The sequence below is a fragment of the Spermophilus citellus genome (genome assembly GCF_964194105.1).
Source record: "Spermophilus citellus genome assembly, chromosome: 14".
NCBI classification, from domain to species: domain Eukaryota; kingdom Metazoa; phylum Chordata; class Mammalia; order Rodentia; family Sciuridae; genus Spermophilus; species Spermophilus citellus.
In genome coordinates this window covers 46,767,401-46,791,137 of record NC_138194.1, presented here as the reverse complement: position 1 = coordinate 46,791,137, position 23,737 = coordinate 46,767,401, and the positions used below count along the sequence as shown (strand labels likewise).

The window sequence follows — 23,737 nt, the reverse complement described above, 5'->3', positions numbered from 1 at the left end:
CAAGAATGTGTCTGGAGGAGGTGGGTCACTGGAAGGGCACATCTTCCCCTCCCCTTCATTTTTTGCTTCCAGAATGAGCCATGAGCAGAGCAGCTTTCCTCCACTGGGCCCTTCCCCCATGATGTGCTGCCTCACCTTGGGCCCAGAGCAACAGAGAACTCTATGAAATGAGACCTCTGCAACTGTGAGTCCCAAATAAACTTTTCCTCCTCTAAGTTGTTGTTGTCAGGTATTTTGGTCACAGTGAGGCAAAAACTAACTAAAATAGTTAATAACTCAAATTTAGACAACTTCTACCAATTGTGCTCATTAATTGCAATACTACTTCTAAATCAAAGCATGCACCATACAAACAGAACTGAAAACAATACTTTGAAACATTATTAATTTTAATATGTTTATAGGAAATGCACAAATTCACCAGCAGAAAAAATACCAAAAGTAACATTTTACAGATTTTTTAGTCTCAAAGCACAAAACATCTTTCATAGAAACAAATATATCACCACTATTGGTACCATAATATGACAACATTTATACATAAGGCCATTTGCCACTATGAAGATCAGTAGCAATGATGATGCAATACATTAGTTCATCTTTGTTAAATGTTTTGCTATTATACTTCCTGGCCTGCAGGAGTATTTGCCAGGATATAAAAGACAATGTTGTGACCTCAATTTAAACATTGCACAGGAAGCTATAGCTACCCATGCTTAACCTATATTTATGACATGATCACTAGAAATGTTTTCATACCACTACTTTTACCTTATTCCATTTACTATTAAAGCCATTCCCAAGAAACCAAACATTTTAATAGATTCATCTGAATATTAAAGAATTATTTTATACAAAATAGCAAGTGTAATAACATGATTTACTATTCTATATTCCTAAACTTAACAAAAGAAAAAAAAACTGTTCAGGTATTCAATGGAAAACAAACTTGAGATTTAGTGCAGGTAACAATAGCTGAGGAAAATGTGATAAAAAGATTTCTTTTCATTTTAGAGTTGATTATTTTTAAATGCACCAAATAATTTTCTGAGGACCATTCACATTCAATGTTGAGATTTGTTTTATTAGTGGCATATACAAAGCACCATATAATATAACATATATAATGTAGAACAATCATGACTATGTAATTAACTGTAGAAATAACTGCTAAGAAAATATAGCAATATTTAACACAGGATTTCTAAAACCATTACATATTCATTACTTTTTTCAAAGCTAATGTCCCATGTTTTATTTTATAGATTTTGTCTATCAATTTTTATGCAGTTGGCACTTTTGGGGGGCTGAAAATAGCTGCTATCTTCTGTACAGTAATGTTACAGTTTTATACAAACTTCAGAAATATGACATTTGGAATAATCTTTATGATCCCCTTCCAAGTGTTCCATTTCACACAACAGCAAATACTCTGAATGCCTTTCCTCCTGGAGGATTCTGTAAACTGCAGAAATTAAAAAAAATATTGATGTCATCTCTAAACATAATCCTTCTAATAAATCATGCTGTCTCATGACAGTTATATGAATCCAGACGGTTAACTTTCTAAGGCCACTATAATTTGTAGCTATTGGAATGTGTGAGTGAGGATGACATAATTCTTTAAATTTTGGTTGTACGCTAGACTGAAAGTTCATTAAAGAAACCGAAGATGTGCAATAGGAGTAATAGTAGTCTCTAGAAAATGTCACAAAGTCTGTATCAAGTTTTCATATTTTATTTCCTTTGATTCTAATAAAACAGAGCTAGGCACTCATCACTCCACTTTCTTGAGGTAATGCGGAGACTCAGTTTACAATTGATTTTTATAGACAAAAGTTAACTCCAAGTCAAAAAGATGTCTGATACTTAAGCAATATTGTAGAGTACTAGGTCAGTATCATTTCTGACAGAATTTAAATTATATTGCTATTGCATGGATTAATTCTTCGTAACATCCACATTCTCAAGGAAAATATTAGCAGGAAAATTTAATGGTGAAGTCTGAAAAGATTCAAAAATTTCTTCACCAAAATGGGAACACACACACACACACACACACACACACACACACATACCACAAAGCATGCAGTGTCATTTTGGAGGTACTTTTAAAACAGAGTTAAAAGTAATGAGAACCATAAATTCTACTCTTTATTAAATTGTTTATTTTTTATTTGGCGTCAATGATTAAACTACATTTTGCTTAAATTTCTAGAAATTAAAACATATTGATAAGACCATTAATCATTATTTCATCTTTCAACTAGAAGCTTTTGAAGTTTTTGCTTTTTTACATAGTTCTATTGGCTTAATAATTTTAAAAGATTTTAAAGGCAATAAATGATCAATACAATGAATGCTAAGAAAGAGATAAAGTGTAAGTGCTTTCATGTATTTCTTTATATATATGTAATAAAAGGAAGAATTTTAGGAGTTTTTTAAAAAATTTTTTTTAATATTTATTTTTTAGTTTTTGGCGGGCACATCTTTGTTTGTATGTGGTGCTGAGGATCTAACCCGGGCCGCCCGCATGCCAGGCGAGCGCACTACTGCTTGAGCCACATCCCCAGCCCCGGAAGAGAATTTTAAAGTGAGAAAAATAATGCAGAAATCACAAATGTGCATACACACACAAAATATATGGATGGACACACATGCACCAAGTTTTTCACACAAGCAAATGGTCAAGTTCAAGGTTCATCTCTGAGCCCATAGCCTTAGTGTGGAGTCTGAGTTCAGGGATTATTAAGTTATGTGACCTTGGGCACGTCAATTATTTAACCAACTTGGAACATCAGTTAACATGTATATACATCAGAGTTTACAGAACTGAATAGACATTATGGGGCTTTTGGTGAAGTTGAGAGAAAATACTTAGAGTATGGTAGTGCCTAGTGTCTGGAATATTCATATCAGATACTCCAAAATTATTATTCTCAATTTTGTTAGAATGTCATTTTATAGCTTCAAGATGAATTTAAGAAATATAAGCAGTGAATGGAATCATATCACTCAGGTTAGCTTATAATGGAAATATCAGATTCTATAAACTCAAGAATTCACTTTGCATATCACATCTGATTCTCAAGGCCAGGAGGCAAGTTATTGAGAAATCCCCCTCTCAATAATGGCCTCTTGATATGATCTCATCTGACTATAGATACTAAATGCAGATTTGTCTTTTTATGAGGCTGATACCCGGAAGGTTATGTGAAAGACAATCTAGATATCCTGCATGGCATAACCTGTGGTGTTCTTTAGAGTAACTAGTTGATATACGAATCCTCCATTGGTAATTTTGGAAATCCCAGGAAACATCTAAAAGTTAGGGATTTTATTCTGTGTCTATACAAATAAGTGGGACATAACATTGCTTCCAAAGTACCAATAATTTCAAAAAATCATTGAGGGTTCATTTATCTTATTATTTATTAACACTTGATAAGGTGAGCCACATGAATTTTTCTCAAATCCCCAAGTATATATAACACTAATGAGCTAAATACCATGAGAGGACCTGAAAGAGTTCGTTTACAACATACAAGGCATCCAAGTTCCAGTGCAAAAGAGAATTTGGTTCTAGGGAAAATCAGACTCATTGTTTTTGTCAAATACTTTGTCAGATAACTGGATTAGAGAAATATTCAGTGCCTTGTTCATCGAGAAAGAATTAAGTATAAAATCTAATCTAGAAAATCCAAAAGAGGATGAAAGAAATTTCCTAATTATAAGAGCAATTAACAAAAGAGTGGTTCTGACTTGTAATCCGATTTTCATGTTGATTTTTATAAGCCTGCAGGAGACAGGCACCTCTGGTACTGCAGATTCTCCCACCCCTGGAAAACCAGTTGTTACACAAGTATGTAAAGGAAACACCCAAGCTGGGTTGCCTAATGAAATCATGTGCAAGTGGGTTTGCTGTGAAGCAACCGTACATCACAAGGTAGGTACATGAAAACAATTGCACACACTGCACATACACATACACACATGCTTGTTTTTACCTTTCTGAGAAGATTCCATTCTGAAAAGAAGCCGTGTAAGTCTTCCTTTTGTCCACAGGCATAACATCAACATAACCACCATGATTTCGAACCACTCCAGCATGTACTGCTGCTCTGCAGATACTGGACAGCTGAGGAAGCAAGGAGAAAAACGTGCCACTATTAGGAAAGTACTGCGGAACTTGCCCAGCCTATTCTTCTACTTCTGACATCTGTCTATGCAGCCATTTAGGAGTTCCTGGACAATGTTTGGCATATAAAGGAATGTTTCAAAAGGCACAAAGTCAAAGCCAATCCTGAGAAAGTATGAAGGAAGATCTTGAGGGTGGCTGCCATGGTAACACCCTTCCACCATCTAATCTACAAACACTAGTGCTGTACAAAAAACAGGCTTTTATAGTCAAAGCAATAAAAAAGCAAATTAGGTCCTTTTATCTCCTCAGGGTCCTATTTGTCATTATTAAATTTTACCCTTTGCTGATGCATACTGAAATCAGTCTGCTAAAATGTTCATAGGTTGGATTATCTGTGCCTCATTCATGTTCCCTTTTGACTTCCATATAACCTTAGTTCTATATATCTCTATGGTCCATTTGCCAAAATATGGGCATATATTAAATGGGGATTTTTTCCTATTACATAATACAATTCTATGCAGAAATGTTTTGCCCTACAGAATAACACAAAGTGACCAGATTACAGATTACACTGTTATATTGTGTGCATTTACAAATATGTAGCAATGAATTCCACCTTTATGTGTAATTATAAAGCACTAATAAAAATATTTGTGACAAAAAAGAAAAATTATAGCTTCTACTTAGATTTGCAACGGTTTTATTACTCTGGTTTGAAGGACCTGACATGAGTATTAGAAAAACGGCTTTGTTTACAATGTACCAGTTACATAATCTGAATTTAATACAATTTCTATGAAGGAGAAAATTACTGTTTCAAGTCTAATACTTTCAAAATTTTTAATTGAATCCTAAAAGTCAAATAATTTCTTTTGGCCTATCACAATCTTTCCTAGATTTTACTATTGGCTTTAAGCCAAATGTTCTACCAAAATTTGTCGATAGCTGAGTGCAGCCTAAGGAAATCCCATAACAGGAAATGCCTGAACTGTTTCAGTATAGAGCCACCCACCTCAAATCCCCATGGGTCTTTCCCAGTCTCATTGGCATGTTCTGTTCTTATCTCTCTGCACATGTGGGTGATTGAATATGCTTTTTTAAAGTTCACATAAGCGTGTATATCTTACGTGACCTTGCTTTCTTGCTGTGCTCTGAACTCTGTGCCATCAGTCAGTATTTATTAGCTCAAAGAGCCTGCAGCCAGGCTGTTTAATCCTTCTCAGGCTTTTCCTATCTCACAAAAATACCACACATCTAAAACCTTGTGTCCAGACTCTAAGGAGGCATTTTATTGACCATATGAAAGGCCCACACTGAATTCATAATCGTATCCAAATACAGTTCATAACACATGGAAATAGAAACAGTTCTGTACACATATTTTTGCTCTTCTGTTAAAAGGGTAATATCAGCATTTTTTCCCCCAAGGCAACAAAAGTGCTTAGATGATAACATTCACTAAATCCAAACACTTTTACTATGTTTTGAGACTATTGTTTCGCTTACAGCTCTGCAGTCAGCAGGCATTCCAGCTGAGTTCAAAAGTCAGAAGTTTTATTTATTTTATCCATATCCATACTTTGTAAGAATATATTATTTGAAAGAAATAAGAATTTTCTCCATGCATATAGTGGAATTTTGTAATGAATGTGAAATTAACAATCTGTAATAAACTACAAATAAAAATTCAAGGCAGTAAAATGTGCACATTCTAACTCTACAGTGTAAAGTAGGAGAGGGCGGAGAGAAAGAGAAAGCCAGAGGGAGGCAATTGGGTTGACTCATGCTCATCTTTCCATATCAACCTTATTTAAAGGGATTATATATATTGTAGGAGCTGGGAACCCTGGAAATTATTGGTTTAATCTGACTCTGCACTCCCCATGTGACTGTAATTTTTATATTGCCAACTTACTCCCTAAAGAACCAAATAATGATACATATTATCTACCTACTTCACTGAGATAGGAAGATAAAATTATCTCAGGATACAAGATCTAACAAACTCTAATTCTAGAAAATGGTGGCTTCAAGGTATAGAATTGAATGGACTATTCTGAAAGACTTTTTTACAGGCATGACTAAAATTAAAAGTTCTGATGCTTAATGGGAAAATTGGAAGAAACAATGCTTCTGGAAGTCTCTGAAGAGTCCAGATAGACACATTCCTACACATTCATTAGTTGTTTTCAGCAAATATTTATGTGTAAGATATTTGCTTAGTGTCTGATGCCACTGTGTGCTCTAGGTTCTGTCAGAGCAGGAACAAGCATAACTTGGCAGATATCGAAGAAGTGATGAAGAAATAATGGACAGCACAGCTGCTGCCCTTGAGGAACTCACAAACTAATAAGACAGACAGCGTAACCAACAGGATACCTAACAAAATAGGTAAAGTGGTAAAGGCAACACAATAGGAGATGAAAGCAGGATGAATTCATGCTTGAATTAGGAGGGCCAGCAAGGTACCTCACAGAGAAAGTAGCAATAATTTGGAATATAAGAAACAGCCATGATTTTGACAGAAAAATTTCAAAAAGGGTGTATTTCAAAGAGATAAGAATATAAACACAAATGTGAGGGCTAGCAAATTCCAGGTATCTGTAGGACATTTAAGCTGCTGACAGTAATAATGCAAATTGTAAATCTAAAGCTTGTAAAGCTTAGAATGGGAGAATAATTTCAAAGCTGAATTTGGGAAAACCTTGGACTCAAATGAATGTTTCAAAAGAGACAAGGTGGTAATATGCATATTTCAGGCTTCTTTACACAATCAGATTCTTGTAGTATTCTACTGAATAAGTACATTCTTACTTTGGATTCTGTAGAGGGGAGTGAGGGGGGGGGTTGGCAATGCAAAAGACAGTAGAATGAGATGGATACTATTACCCTGTACACATGCATAACTACACTATTGGTGTGACCCTATACTCCGTACAGCCAGAAGAATGAAAAGTTGTGCTCCATTTGTGTACAATGTGTCAAAATGCATTCTACTATCATGTATAACTAATTAGAGCAAACTAAAAAATCAAGACAAGAAGACTCTTAAATTTGTTTTTGTAACTCTTTGGGTTAGAAATCTGTGATGGTTTCTAAATGTCTACATCATGAAATCTAAACTCATCAGCATGACTTTCAGCGTCTTCACCTGTACATTCCCAGAGCAGATTCCTCTCTCTCTTTCAGACTAATTTGGCTGTGGCCTTCCTTAGCTCCAATTTTCAAGGTATGGCTACAAGCAACACATTTAATCCATGTATTTGTAGTTATCATGCAAACCACCCAGAATGTTCCATAATCTCCTCTACCAACCAACACTTTAAACCTTGCTCAAAGTACATTTATCCATAAGGAAACCATCATGGTTAATATTCATTGTTCAACCCTCTTAAGTCATCTACTTACAGCATACATGCAATTAGTTTCCTTTTGTACTTTAGGGAATGATCTGATTTGTATTCTAAGCTACTTCTCAAATAGATCTTTTTAAATTTTTCTACTAAGTTTATTAAGGAATAATTTACATAGAGTAAAATTGACCAATTCAACCTTTTCTAAAAAGGCATACAGTTCAGTGACTTTGTCAAACATATAGTCATGTAACCACTAGAATACTTTCTATGCATTTAGCAAATTCTATATGTTTAGCAAATTCATAATCATCCAATTTATACTTCAGATGTGAATGAATTAAAAGGAAGAAAAAATAAAAATGCATTTTCCTTCCCAATAATGCCTCCAAGGTTATTCCTTTAAGTGCCTGATATAAAATACATGAAAAAGATATATGCTAGGGAGTGATACGGGCCAAATCATACTGTCATATTGTGTGTATGTAGGAATATGTAACAACAAATCCAATCATTATGTATAACTATAATGCAATAACAAAAACTGTGGTGAAAAGACATATTGGAAAGATATAAATAACAACTTATGCAAAATAAACTATTTTACACTCATATTTGCACATGAATATATTCATTTTTCAGTGATATTATTGAGTAACTGTTCCAAGAGTAAGTCTCTGGGTAAATAAACTTTTCTTATTCTCTATATAAAGGCACATATATACATTTAAATACATGTATATATTTCTATATAAGCATGAATATTGAGATCTGTATTAATTAAGATACTTACATCAGAGTAAATTCGAGATCCAATTACACGAGCATAATGTGGATTTGCCTGCATACAGTTACGAGGACAATATACTCTGAAAAAAACCCCATGTAATGTAAGTGGTTTACTTCAGTCATTCTTATTAATAAGAACATAGGCATTCATACACAGAACCAAACTCAACATTGTAAACCCTATTATTGTTTTCTCTCCTGAAGTAGGTCAATTGTACAAGCAGGCAATCGGCACAATTGCTTCTGTTTATTTTATCCACATCTAAGTTTCAGCACAAATGTGAGATCTTAAATTTAGTCAGGAAGACATTTAACTTGGGGATTCAAAGCAGAAGAAAACATCAAAAGCACCTCTATGCAGTGGAGAATCTGCTACTCATTGTGTCTGTACAAAAATGTAGTCAACAGACAACTAGGAAAATCTGAGTCACTGTCATAACATCTCATAGTTCCTTTTCTGTTTACATATTTTGTCTTATATTCAATTCATGGCTTTAATTATCATTTACAAACACCTGATTTCCAAATTTGTATCTGCAGTTGGGACTTCTTTTATTCAAAAATTATAGTTGGGTGAGGTGGCACATGCCTATAATCCCAGAGGCTCAGGAGGCTGAGTCAAGTTCAATGCCAGCCTCAGCAAAAGCAAGGCTCTCTCTCTATATATATATCTCCTGCCATTTATTCAACCCTCCTGTTAGTTTGAGGTCTAATAAATATCTCAAACTTATTTTGTATGAATAAAAATTCCTAATCTCTACTCCCCAAATCTATTTCTTTGTAGGATTCCCATCACAATACATGGTATTTTCATTATTATAGGAGTCTCAGCCAAAATCTTTATTCTACCCATGGTCCCTTTCTTTATCTCACACCTTACATTCAACCCAGCCATTTCTATTGGCTACACCTTAAGCTATATCTAAGATCAGAGAATCCCTAAGCATCTCAAGCTCAGTGACTCTGGATTCTATCATCTACTGTCAAATTGACTGCAACAGGCTCTCCAGGGATGATCTTGTTCATTACTGGTTCTCTCCAATCTATATCCATATGTACAAGTCCAAACACATCATTTCTCTGCTTCAAATACTCCAGGGGCTTTCCATTTCATTCAAAGAAATGACAAGATGCTTAGAATGTCCAATAAGCCCTGCATATTCAGTACAGCATTAACTTTCTGAGCTAAACACTCCTCTTTTCCTTCCTCACTCTGCCCCAGTCATGATGGTTTGACATGATATTTCTTAAACACAATGTGATTCTGCCTTGGGACATTGGGACATAATCATATTCTTCTTTGCATAAAAAGTTCTTTCTCCAGATATCCTATTGCCTGTTATCTGACTGGATTAGTTCATGTAAAACAAATTTCCCAAAACTTTATTTAAATATAAAGTTCAATTATCAGTGTTTAATCAAAAATATTTTCAAATCTACTCCTAGAGTTCAAGAAACTGTCATATAGCACATTTTTAAAGATCAATTTCTCTTCTTAGTTTATTCTCTCCCCCTATCTCGTGTACACACATGCACACACATGCAAGCATGTGTGCCAACACATATTCATGCACTAAAAGGAAATATAAACCAACATTGGAAAACTACAATTAAGTTTTACATATTAAATGAGATTCTCAATATAACAACTACATGAAAATCACTGGTGGATGGTGGTATCAATGATTTTCAAAATTTTCATTGAAACTACCTTAACCAATTAAGCAGCTCTTCCTCAGGATAGCTTTTAAAAATAGCTCTAGTTCTTATTTCTAAAATATGCATAACACTGTATACTTCAGACTGTACATATTTCATATTTCAATATCTAAACCAGAACTATTTAAACAATAATAAATAAATAAATCTGAGCGTTTTATAACTTTGAATTTAAAAATTGACTGTTATAAAAGACAGTGTTGCAGGGCACAATGGCACATGCCTGCAATCCCAGTAGCTGTAGGGCTGAGCCAGACTCAGTAACTTATAGAGGCCCTAAGCAACTCAGTGAGACCCTGTCTCTAAATAAAATACAAAATAGAGCTGGGGATGTGGCTCAGTGGTGGAGTGCCCCTGAGCTCAAAGCTGGTAGCCCCATTTCCCCCACAAAAAATACAGTGTCTGGGGTTTTAAAGAACGAAGGGTGTCCCGTAGACTGGAAAATGAGCTGACTATATTTGGGAACTATTGGACATTCACTGCCCTCCCACTGGTTGTAAAACTACCTGCTATGCCCTTAAAGTCATGCTGTGTGAACTCTACCTTACTCATATTTAAGACTTGGTTTACAGAAGGCCAAGGTCAATAGCTTTGAGGTGAGTTCATATCTACTTAGTTAAGTTCAGGTAAAAGCAGAAAAGTCAGGGAAACTTTTTTGCTTATATCCTATATCTATTTTTAACATCTTGTTACCTTCTACAGAGAAGGTAGGCAGTGGTCTAGTAAACATTCCATTATCTATATTTTGCCTGTAAGCCTTGAATTAAAATGCTAACACATTTTAATGACACTTTTACATCTTAAGTATTCAATAACTTTAAAGACCTAATTATTTATAGATAAATGTAAAGCAGGATAAGATTTCTAGTAATATAAATGAGCGTGCGCACACGCGTGCATACGCACACACACACACAAATTCTATAGTTTATTTTAGGTTATTCTGTAGCTATGAAACCTCCCAAGGACATGACTATGCAAGCAGTCCTTCATATCCTTCATTAGCTACTTTATTTATATTATCCTTGCCATTGTTCTCCAGGATATACCCTTAAATGAAATAGAACTCTAAGGCAGATACATCAATCATATAGTTCCCTAAAAGTTATAAACTATTATATCAGTGATACAATTATGACCTAATTTATGAGCTATTAAAAATTTTACATGAGGAAAGATAATCTTGGTTTCACTATTCGATAAAATAAAAAGTTAAAAAGTGTATAAGGAGGTACTTTCCAAACTACATAAGGTAAAAATCATGTATAAATTATTAACTCTATGGTTTTATTATTTGGTGAAAACATAATAAAATTAAAATTTAAAAATTTAGATCATTTTCCTTTTTTGGATGCTTCCCTTCCTGGAATAAGACAAGAAGTAGGAAACTCATTAATTAATATTTTACTTGAATGATTTTTCTCTATGGGAAAAATATTGATATACATACTGTGAGAGAGACAGAATTACCATTTGTTGAGTATTTACTAAAGAAAGGCTTGATAGTCTATGCTTCATGGAGATTATGCTTATTATTTATTCCTACTCATTTAGCTGCATGGGCCCTAGCATAATACTGGAATATGGTGAATAATAAATATTTATAAATGTGTAATTTTGATGCTAAAATTCATCAACTTCACCTATCAATATATCTCTACTTCTCCCTATAAACATATAATCTGTAAGTACAGGACTACTCTGAAAAAAATCCTGCAAAATTTTCTAAAATTACATAATGACTTAATCAAATCAGTAAGCTTTGTAATAGCATAACTGGTGAAGCTCTAGAAACAGAAGATTATATTATTATAACAAATTTTTAACATAGCCAGGTAACAAGTAGCACATGCCTATAATCTCACTGGATTGGGAGGTTAACGCAGGAGGATCATAAGTTCAAAGCCATCCTCAGCAAAATTGAGGTGCTAAGCAACTCAGTAGGACCCCGTCTCTAAATAAAATATAAAATAAGGTTGGGGATGTGGCTCAGTGGTCAAGTGCCCCTGAGTTCAACCTCCAGTACCCCAAAAAATAAAAATATAAAAAAATGTTTAACATATAGTTCATTTGTGGTCAGATGGTGAAAAAGTATACAAAGAATTTCATACAGTAAGGGATCCTCAAAGTATTCCATCCATTTTGTAATCTGCTGACCTCAATAAAACACATATGCTGAAGAATCCAGAAGTCTCAAATCAGTATGCACCAAGTTAGCTGACCAAAAACATTACAACAGTATTCTTGCATTAGAGTAGAAATAAAAGGATTTGGTGTTCAAAAGGAAACAGGTTAGATATTCCTGTGCGAAAGAATTGATACCTTAAATCACATCAATAATTGAGAATCTTCCTTCTGACAGATGAAGTATTTGCTTTCCTGTATCAACAACATAGTCTTCTGTTACTTTGTCAACAACAAGCTCATTCTTTAACTGAGATATTACTTCAGTTTTAAAAGGGTTTTCCTAAGTAAATAAATTTTGCCATATAATTAGATTCCTTAATTTTTTTTTTGGCGGGGGGGAGGGGGGGTTAGCAGGAATTGAACTCAGGAATGCTTGACCACTGAGCCACATTCCCCAGCCCTATTTTGTATTTTATTTAGAGATAGAGTCTCACTGAGTTGCTTAGTGCCTCACTTTTGCTGAGGCTAAATTTGAACTCATGATCGTCCTACCTCAACCTCTGTCATCAAACTACCATTATTTCTCTAAATCTCATTATGAGTTTGGGAAGTAGCATGTCTATGATTAAGACAGTATGTGTAGGCACATAGTTTACTTTTCTTCTGTGTTGATGATGGCTTGTAGATGTGCTGTTCCTCTAATAGTGTTCATCTTAGCTTGGTTCAGAAAAGTGAAGACTTTTTCTTCATTATTTTATAGTAGATAAATTTCATTATAATTTTTAAGAACATATTAAAAACAAAAAGAAAAGCAGACATAGGCCTTTTGACTTATGAGTTGCAATTAGACTAATCGAATTTAGAAACTGAATAGCAATGCTAACACTACATCATTTCAGTGTCTATGGAGGGACATTTTATAGAAAGAATGTTTTCGTATCTCAAAATCCATATGTTGAAGTCCAAACCCCATTGTGACTTTGTGATAGGACCCTTATGAAGGGAATTAAGGTTATAAGATGACATAAAGGAGGGCCCCTTACCAAATATAAGGATTAGTGACCTTCTAAGAAGAGATACAAGGGAGTAAGCCCTTTCTCCAGCCACCATGTGAGGACACAAAATACATGGTGCTGCCTGACAGCTAGGAAGAGTCCCAATAAGTAACCAAATCATACGGCAACTTGATTTTGGACATCCCAAACCTCTAGAACTGTGAGGAAAACATTTTTGTTGTTTATACCATCTGGTCTATGGCATTTTATTATAGTAGCCCAAGCAGACTGATAAAGAACTCTTTTGTAGCAAATATGAACATACAAATCACATGCACCATCCTTGTCGCTAAAGAATAGCAGTAAGTACTCTGGAATTTGGAGAAGACATACTAGGAGGGCCAGGAGTGTGTGAAGTTTGTGAAGTCCTATCACTTTTTACTGCTTAGCAGTTCAAGATCATATGTATATGATCTTTTTTTATAGTCAATAAATTCCACTATAATTTGAATCCTGGAGACATAGAATTTCATGTAAAAACAGACTAAAGCCATACACACACACACACACACACACACACACACACACAAACACACACATACATATGCACATATACATACACACATAAGAAAATTTAGAAAACATTACCTTGGGCAATGTGAAGCAGGCTTATGAAATGGACAGAGCTGTTCCACAGTAGTTTCACAAGTCACAGCCTGAACTGAAGAATAAAAGCACAAAACAATAAGTGACTCTGTTAGAAGTGAAAACCCAACACACAGTAATAAGGAAATGAGATTTAAAAAAAAAGTCTCACCTGTTACTTTAGAGACTGTGAAGGAATTAGCAGACTGATATTTGCTAAAGATAAAAAGACAGTAATATCAATCATTTGCTTTTAGGCATCATCATAAGTGTAACTGCTAGGGCCTTTCAGATCCATGCACACTGTATTTTTAAAATCTTTTTCATTAAAATGTAAGTAGAGATATAAGTATACCTATGTAAGTAGAGATATAAGAATACATCACCTAGGCTAAATCCATACTACCTTCACTTCTTAACATTAGAGGGTGGTTTCTTTTCATTATTAATCTCAAAAATAGATAATAACACAAACAATGTACATACTATCTACACATTGGTTTCATATCAAAATTAAAATTCTCAAATACCAATTCCCAGTTTCCATGGAATCCACAGAGATAAACACAAGACAATGTTGTATAAAGACTACAAATAATATGTCCCTTAAAGGAGTATGCATTAATCATTTTTTATTTATATATCTAGTGAAGTGTCTATAGCACATGAATGAATCTCTCCTCATTATATGAATTATTAAAAATAGGAATATAAAGTTAGGTACACCATTGTATGTCAAAATTTTAATTGCTTATGCATGTACAGATTTTGAGATAAATACCTGTTGCAGAAGGTAAAGATTTTTGTGATGGTATGTGTGTATATGTCTGTGGGTGTGTGTGAAAATATATATTTGGTACTGTGGATTGAACTCAAGGCCACTCAACCACTGAGTCACATCCCCAGCCCTATTTTGTATTTTATTTAGAAACAGGGTCTCACTGAGTTGCTTAGCTCCTCACTTTTGATGAGGCTGGCTTTGAACTCAAGATCTTCCTGCCTCAGCCTCCCAAGTTGCTGGGATTACAGGTGCACCACCACACCCAGCCATGTGATGGCATTTTTAGCATGGATATGATGTGTTCACCCTCTGAACATGTTAGCTCAGGATTGAAGGTGCAAATCTTAACAATCTTTTATTTCAGTTTAAAATTTAATATTTAATATTTATCATCTGCAATGTGACATCCCTCCCAATAACATTATTTGAGTCACAAAGTATATATAACCTATCAAATGTAGTACACTTAATATTTCAAGAGAATTTCTACAATAGACAAGCAAAACTTAAACTTAAGAGAAAATATAAATGTTCTTTAATACAATATGCAGAGCTTGGCTTAATAAAGATAATAACTAGCAATTATTTATTGATGTAATTTATAAAATTTTGCTGAATGAATTAGCTAATAAATATTTCTACAAATATATTTTACTAAAGAGAGTTTTGCAAGTAGCTAAAACCTACAGATCAAGCCTCTGAAAAAAACTGTATACATTAAAGTTCATTCCACAAATTTTAATAATTTATTTTCTATAACTATGAATTCCAGCTTAACCCTACTATGGAGCTTGATTAGATTAAATTGTATAGTTACAAAGAAAGGAAATTACATTTGCTAAGAAAAACATTCTTCTGAGGCTCAACAATTCTTCTGAGGTTCAAAAGACACTACACAAAAATATGTCAAAAGATTATTTCTATTTCCTATAGAAAAATGAACAAAACTGTAGTGTTTTAGAATAAAGTACTTAGTGTGTATAACATGAGAAACATTGAAAACAGTAATCAGTGCTTCTTATGGTATTGAATTGTATTTAGACTGACAATGGAAGACAATATAGTATATTATAGACTTAGCTAAATGCTCTTTACCAAGTAATCTGATTTAATTCATTAAAAAAATTGCTGTTGCATAAAATAAACCATTTTCCTTAAACAGAGCAGAAAGAATATGCAAATTAATCAGTCTTCCCTGGGGTATCACTTGCCATAGCTAAAAAATTCATTGCTTTACATTAAACTGTAAATTTACACATTCTTAATGAAACTCTTGAAAATTCAGATCATGCCCTTTATAAGCAAAAAGGTTTCAACTTTGAATTCAGATCCTTTTCCTTCTTCTAATCTATGGACATTAAGTAGCTAAAACACATCTTGAAAATTACCAACTTCTCTCTTCATGAATTAAATGCTTCTACACTTTGCCCTAAAAAAATGTTTTAGTTCATTTTTGCAATTTAAAGTCACCTGGGTACTTACCCTATTGTTTGGACACCGTTTCTATTGGACTTGATGAAATAGTGTTTTCTCCCTTGTCTGGTGATGTCAACCCAGCCACCCTCGTTGTCTATGATGCCATAATGAATCGCAGCTCTGCAGATGCTGGATTGCTTGAAGGAAAAAAGAGGAGACACCACGATGTTAAAATATTCAATCTCTGCCTAAGATAAAACTACTTGCTACTGAGATGACTTTAAATTAAATAAATATGTCTAAGAAAAATATACTTAATATCAGTTGCTATATCCCACATGCAAATCTTAAAAATTATAGGGAAGGATTCTGTTTCCATAAAATTAACATTTTTGATACCTACCATTTCATAATGTACACTGCCAATGACTTTAGCTTTACTATCCAAACAGCCAGCAGGACATTCATACCTAAATGAAAGTAATGGAAACAAAATTTAGCTTCTCTGTACACCAGTTTGAAATAAAAAGATTTCTTATATATTGTCAGTTGATTTTGAGAATGATAGTAAGTATTACCTATTACAGGTTGTCCCTTTGCACTGGTCTCGTAATCTTACTTCACAAGAAACAATCTGGGCTAAAAGGAAAATAAGAAATCACCAAAATCATCTAGATAATGTAAAAGCTGCTACATTTGTTATGTATAATACAATGACAAGTTTGGGTTCATTCCCAAATGAACCAAATTAACAAAATCTACATGGCCTGGCCATCTAGGACAAATTTTAAATTCTTATAGTGATGCAGAGGTCTTACACATTTGCTGTGTGCTGATGACCTCATTTCTGTTGCTGTCATCCGATCTTGTCTGGACGTGGGTATCATGAACTTGTGCCTGCTGTCGCTCAATTTCATTGGTTTCCTCTTCTCGAGGAGGATAATAGCTATCTGACCCTTCTGTCAGAAAGAAAGAGATATTTGAAAAAAATTAATCCCAGTTTACGTGAGCAAAAGTTAGTAAATAATGAAATGCCTGTATACAATGTTTAGTATTTAAAACTAGAAAAATCAGTACTTTTTGGGCACAGATTTTATCTTAAAGTCATAATATTATGTACTGCACTGAAGTAAATGAAATACGCATACAGGACTTTGAGCCCTTGATTCATCTGTGTGAGTATCTGGCTAATATTCAGTGGAGTCATTTCTAAACTCTGCTTGTATTTCAGTATGTTATCAGTGTTTGGTTTTCATAATAACATCAGAAAATATGCATAGTGATTTAATAATGCCAGGTATTAGGAAATGTAAGTTTTGCTTTCCCAAATGAAATCATATTTTTAGAATTTTCAGCAGGATCACATTTAGAATTCTCCCACAAGAAGGATTGATGTGCCTAAAGAAGGATTGATGTGCCCTTGTTATTTACTACAATATCCATTTCCATGGAAAACATTTTTTAAGAAGGAATTCAGTGTTCAAAAATTTCATCGTGACAATGGGAGATAGTTTCAAGCTTTAAATATATTTTTTTTCTCAGACTGTCCTATATCAAGGGCTTATCAGTGGCACATTATAGAGCAGTATATTATTTTCATGTGTGATCCAGAACTCAAAACCTAGGAAAAATGAAGTCTGAAGGCAGAGGAAAGCCAACTTTAAGAAAAAATGATCCTTGGTAAAGGGCAGAGACATAGCAGGTTCATGGGTAGAGTATAAAAAACAAAAACTAAACCAAACAAACCAACAACCCCCGCCCCTCCCACACACACTCACAATGAAAAGATGGTGCAAATGCTTCTGGGAATTTAAAAATAATCTGACATAGATGGGCACTTCTTGACTGCTCATTATAGCAAATGAGCATTCATTCATCAAGAGAAAGCAAGACATTTCAACCAATCATCATTAAGAAGAATGTACAAGGCAATAAAAAGCATCCCCTTGGATCCTCAAAAGCATGACTTTCACAAAGCTCTGTTAAATATAATTTTTCTCTGTGCACTATAAATGTGACACCATATTTATATTTACTTTTTAAGATTTCAAACGCATTTGAGTGTACTAATATTATAATAGTTTCGTAGTACAACAAATGCATTAATATTATAACAGTTTTATAGTATCATTATATATGTTTTGGGATATTTTGTCATAAAGAATTGTACAGCCTACAGTGAAAAGTGTAGAATCAATGTGATTCATTGTATATAAGGTACATGGAGAGTTTTGCAAAAACTTTAAATTCACTAAAAATAAACTTAAATTGTCAAAACCTTAAAAAATTAAAGCAGTTATGGAAACACTCTAGTCAACAATATATCCAAAAATAGCTATGGAAACTAAGTGTACTTTTGTGTAATTAAGTACATTTTTAAATTAATTATTATTATTATTTTAATGTGTGTGGTGCTGTGGAGTGAACCCAGAGCCTCATGCATGCTATGTAATGATTCTACCCTGAGCTATACTCCTAGCCCTACTTTTTTTTTTATTTTTTAGTACAAATTAATGCAGACTGAATTAAAATATAAATCAAAGTGAATATTACAAAAAAATAGCACTTACCTTTGTAGCACAGATTTTCTCTACAGCCCCCTCCAAAACTAGGTGGGCAAGCAGAACAGGGTCGTCCATGTTTGTAAGGGGCATGGCCCCACCAGTTTCCCCTTAAAGAGATGATACACTCCATTAAGAGGTAGTCTAACAGCATGATTTATAAGACATTGCAACATATCACCCTATATGAATCTTCCAAGTAATGATCTTGATGTGTTAAATGTATATATTTTGGTAAGCAGTCCTTTTGTTTACTAGGTTTAAATACAGATTTCTACCTCATTCTTCTGAAAATTATCAAAGTAATTTACTATATTACTGTTAAAAATTTAATTTTTTTTACTGAAAACTAAATATTATAATGGAATATTCACCTATATCCCATATGCTTTAATCAAAATAGCTCACAAATTTAAATTTGTCCCTAAGAATGGTTGTGGAATTTTTTAGAGTATGTTCAAATGGTCTTTATAAAGATAAAAATACATTTTCTCTAATCAAAATTCTAAACATCTATGGAACAGAATAGTTCAATGAGTGAAACTGAAGACATAAATATATGATTCCTGTCTTCACAAAGATCATATTTTTAATTTTCATAAATACTTTAAGAACTTATTTTATGACCTATGCAACTATAATCACTGTTATATTAGGTAAAGTGAATTAAAACAATGTGATTTACTCAATATATACTGAAAATGAGAAAAAAATCACAAATATAAATTATTTTTCATGTTCTTAGAAAAATTTACATCTAAAGGTAATGTTTTGTCTACTCACTTTGGGGAATAATTGCACACCAAGTAGACAGCTTTGGGCCATATCTGCCCCCAGATGTTCATGTTATGGCACAAATTAATGGCACAGCCTATTCTGTTACTGGTTGCCCACACCACCTACATTAGAGAAAAGAAAGATTCAGAAAAAGCAGGCTAAGATGAACTAAGATGACATATCCAGGAGAAAAATGAATAGAAATTGAACTGGAGAAACCAATATTTATCAACCAACATGAAATGAGACAATATCAAAAAGTGTATTTTCCCCAAGACTTTGGTTTCTGCTGAATTAAACTTTTAAAAGGAATCTAAAGGTTAATAATTCTTTCTTGAATAAAATGTCGGCATTTATGAAATATAAACTTACTAAATAATTCAAAATTTAATATCTTCACAAACCTGTCTGCCATATTAACATGTCTATGAACTGAATTTTAGATCTTAAACAGAAAGCACTCAGAAAAAAAATGAAGTGTTGAGATTTCTCATACGACAGGATCTTTTCATTGTGCCACTGGTAATTAGGAAGTTCCAAGTTGATCTTAAATCTTATCACATGGCAAAGACATATAGGTTTCTTCTCACTGGTAGATTATTAGTCTCACTGATAATAGGTTGTAGGAATTCTAGAAACTGAAATCAGTGGTGAGTTTTGTCTAGTCAAATCTGCCTATTATTTTATTTAGAAGTTTAGAACACATTCAATACCAAATATGAACATAAAATATAAAAAATATACATAAATTCTATAAACCTATAAAATGAATTGTTACTGGTAAATAAAACTAAAGTTTTATACTTTAGAGTAAAACTTTGACATTAAAGATAGTAAACTGCTCCCCATATGCATTTATTAAGGCCATATTAAAAGATGTTTCATATGAAAAATCATGGAAATAATGTCTTTTTAAGTCTTTTGGACTTTTTGTGATAATTAGTTTTATTATTTAAAGAAATTTATAAGGCTGTTTCATGTAATCAGTAATGATGTGAGTTTTTAAAACAATAACCATTTCAAATAACATATTAAAGACACATACTCAGTAAACTTTGTTCTCCTCCTGTTGCTTAATTAAATTTGAAAAAAATGGAGAGGAAACATACCCCAAACATACCTGCGTATAATGAGTACATACAGGGCCAGAACATCTGAATGGACAATACGGGTTACATTCATGTTCATATGGGTAGCTAAAGTCTCTCACTTCATCATACCATGCTTGCACATGAAACGTTGGGGGTCTATACCTATTAGAAGCAAATAACCACAAAGAATAAGTAAAGTTGGAAAAATTTCAAAACAAAATATGGCAAAATAGATATATAAAACTTGGTAGAAAGATAGTTCTGTGTAAGTTGCACATTTTAAGCACTTATGTCCATTATATTGTATCAATTATTTAAAACAAGCCTAAAAACCTGCTGACAATTCTGGTATGATATTTCATTTTTTTATTTATTTTATGATATTTTATTCTTTTAAGCATCAAGGCCTTGAAAGTCTGCAATGATAAATTAATAAGTATTTCATTTCTAGCACTTATGTTTTTGAAAACAAAAATTCACATTTTTAAGCTACCTTCCCCAATGTGCTCCCAAGTTTTGTCCGATGGATGGCAGCAGGCTTGCAGGTCCGTGCTCCCACAAACAAGTTTCAGCCCAGGATTCTGCAGATCTTTCCAGCTCCACATCCCATGTCTACAATTCAAAACAGAAATAAAATAAAGTTACAAGAATACAGTGTGCATATAGAGAGTATGGACATTTCTTAGGCTTATAGCATTCGTTATTCAGTCCTTAGGATTTCTTCCTTCTCTACAAAGTCAACATCTTGGTCTTATCATCTTGATTTTCTTATCTAGACTTTTGTATTAGTCGTCTAATTAATCTCCTTGACTATGTATTTCCTCCAGCCAATTTGTCTTACAAATGTTGAGAGCTACTAGAGTGATCACAAATATATTTTTCTGCTTAAACACACCCAATAAATTCCCATACACATAAAACCCATGGTCTTTGTTCCTTATGATGACATGCTATTCCTTGCTGGTATTGTTTCCTTTGCCTTAAACTTCAGTTATTGGTCATATGCACCCCTACTCATTTTTTCCTATCCTACCTTACATAACACAGTCTCCGTGATACCTTTTCAATTCTTTTAGAAATTGAAGCTCTCAAAGACTCTTTATTTAGCACCTATGACACTATAGTATTAATGTCTAATTGCATGTCTGATCATTTTCCTGAGACATAAAGTTGTCACAAGGCAGTTTACCTCATGCATTTTCTGAGTCTGTCAATAAATGCTGGTTGAAAACATGAATGAATAATAAATTTGATTCCTATAAAATAGATATGATTTTTATACATTAAATTAAATGACAAACAATTCATTTTAAAATAATCTATAAGAAAATTATTAAAATTATAAAATGATTACAGAAATAACTTTTCAAGCTCTGGGTTTAGAATTCAACTTGGTATTAATTTGAAAAATAGGCAGTGTGCTAAACATGATAGTAAAGGCACTAAGTCAGGTAGAAAGGGGTTTGATCTTGGCACTACCACTTCAGTGTTATGAAGACAGGGAAAGAGTTCAGGGAAGAGAACATGAGCACAACTAAAGGACTAGCAAGGAGATTTCAGAGAGTAGATGAACTGAAATGACATTTAGGAATCTAAATTCCTCAAAGTTGATGGGATACTGAAAGTAAGTGGTAAAGAAAAAGAAAAGGTGAAGACTGACATGTTATGAGAAAGGAAAATGGGAAAGAGAAATAGAAGTATGTGTCTGTGGATTTCCCTGGCAGAATCTCAGCAGGCAGTACAAGGACTATATATCTGCCAAGTAGAGCACAGAAATACATAATTGGAGTTCTGGAGTTCTATGTGAAGAATTATGCAGTTATTCACCCAAAGATTAATTTATTCAGGAAAAAAGATGTAGAATGATAAGCATAATTTAAAAAAATTATAGGGTTACCAAAATCAAAAGGGAGGAAGAACAATTAAGATTGTACATTGTGTCAGAAAAATGATCAGAAAATTGAGAGAATCTAAAAAGGACTAGATTACAGGAATGACAGAACAAGAGATTTAAGGAATCAAGAATGGGCAATGAGGCCCAGTGACATATAAAGGTTGAGAAATATGAGGTTTTCTAAGTACCCATTCAGGATTAAGAGCAATTTCAGATCAGTGATGGGGAGAAATCTTAATAAGTTAAGTGGAAAGAAAGTGGAGAAAAGCAAGTATGGGTGAATTAATGCTTTGCACAGAAGGAAGAGAGGTGAGGTAGAAGTTGAAGAAGGGAGGATGTCAGGGTGTGGGGAGAATTTGTTACTTTGATTTTAAAAAATGAAAGAAACCATGGAGACAGACAGACAGACAGACACACACACACACACACACACACACACACACACACACCAGTGTGAGGAACAGTCTCATAATTCATTCATATAATTTCCCCTAGATAATAATTCCTCTCTTTATGTTATGAAAACATAAAGAAAATCATGTTTTCAAAGTTACAAAGTAAAATATAATCAAAGTTAGAATAAGTATATTCCTATCATTGCACACTTCTATTAACTAGAAAAATACACAGGGACATGTACTCATGTTTACATGCAACTAAAATCTTAGGAGCTATAAGACTTTCATAAAAACTTAAATTTTACTGTTAATTAATGTCAAATATTCAAGATAACCAGTTTTATGACAAATATGAGAAATGCATGCTGCAAATAAATATCTATCAGACATGTACTCTTTGCTAATATGGGCATACTATTCATTAACTTGTAACTACTAATTAATTTGTTTGACTTAACTTTATAATTACATATTTTATCTATTATATGAAAATATAATGCAAGTTGCTATAGTTATCTGTCTAAACAAAATTTAGGTTAAAACTAAGGAATTCAGCTAAAGTCCCAGAAAATGGGCAAAATGCTGATTTTCCTTTTGTTTCTAGAATGTTGAAGAAATAATCACCTCTCATGTTTCCAAGTAGAACTAAGAAATAGCTTGTCCTTAAGGGACAAATTGTCCATAATGCTGGAAATCAGGGACTTGCATCTTGTTAAGTCATACTACAAAACTACAATTATCCTAAGGTGTCCAGTCCAGCAACCGCCTGTCAGGAACAGACAGGAATTGGAGGAAGATCACACACAGATACAGATGGCTAGGGAAAAAATGCCTAGTGATGTTTTAAAATGCTCTCCCCACACAAGGTATAGATGAATTCACCCCTCTCTCCTTCAGTCTGAGCTGCATAGTGACTTCTAATAAACAGAATGAGGTTGTAAGACTTCTAAGGCTAGGTTAGGAAACAGAGCTTCGATCTGCTTTTGGTTTATATTTATTTTCAATTTTAAGAAACATCTTGAATACCTGAGCCAATAATTTAAAAGT

At 33.4% G+C, this 23,737-nt stretch overlaps 1 protein-coding gene across 1 annotated transcript in view; it reads right to left on the bottom strand.

The window, feature by feature from the left end:
* Positions 1–418: 418 nt before the first annotated feature.
* CRISPLD1 (cysteine rich secretory protein LCCL domain containing 1) overlaps positions 419–23,737 on the bottom strand; it is a 45,138-nt gene continuing 21,819 nt past the window's right edge. Inside the window, exons 3-15 of the mRNA XM_081266268.1 lie at positions 20,892–21,010; positions 20,428–20,560; positions 19,314–19,429; positions 18,540–18,640; positions 16,788–16,928; positions 16,548–16,608; positions 16,373–16,439; positions 16,036–16,166; positions 13,945–13,988; positions 13,776–13,848; positions 8,291–8,366; positions 4,008–4,138; positions 419–1,465 (exon numbers count right to left, since the gene is read on the bottom strand). Of these exons, the coding sequence (XP_081122394.1) occupies positions 1,414–1,465; positions 4,008–4,138; positions 8,291–8,366; positions 13,776–13,848; positions 13,945–13,988; positions 16,036–16,166; positions 16,373–16,439; positions 16,548–16,608; positions 16,788–16,928; positions 18,540–18,640; positions 19,314–19,429; positions 20,428–20,560; positions 20,892–21,010 (1,245 nt within the window). The 3' untranslated portion in view covers positions 419–1,413. The remainder of the gene's footprint in view (positions 1,466–4,007; positions 4,139–8,290; positions 8,367–13,775; positions 13,849–13,944; positions 13,989–16,035; positions 16,167–16,372; positions 16,440–16,547; positions 16,609–16,787; positions 16,929–18,539; positions 18,641–19,313; positions 19,430–20,427; positions 20,561–20,891; positions 21,011–23,737) is intronic.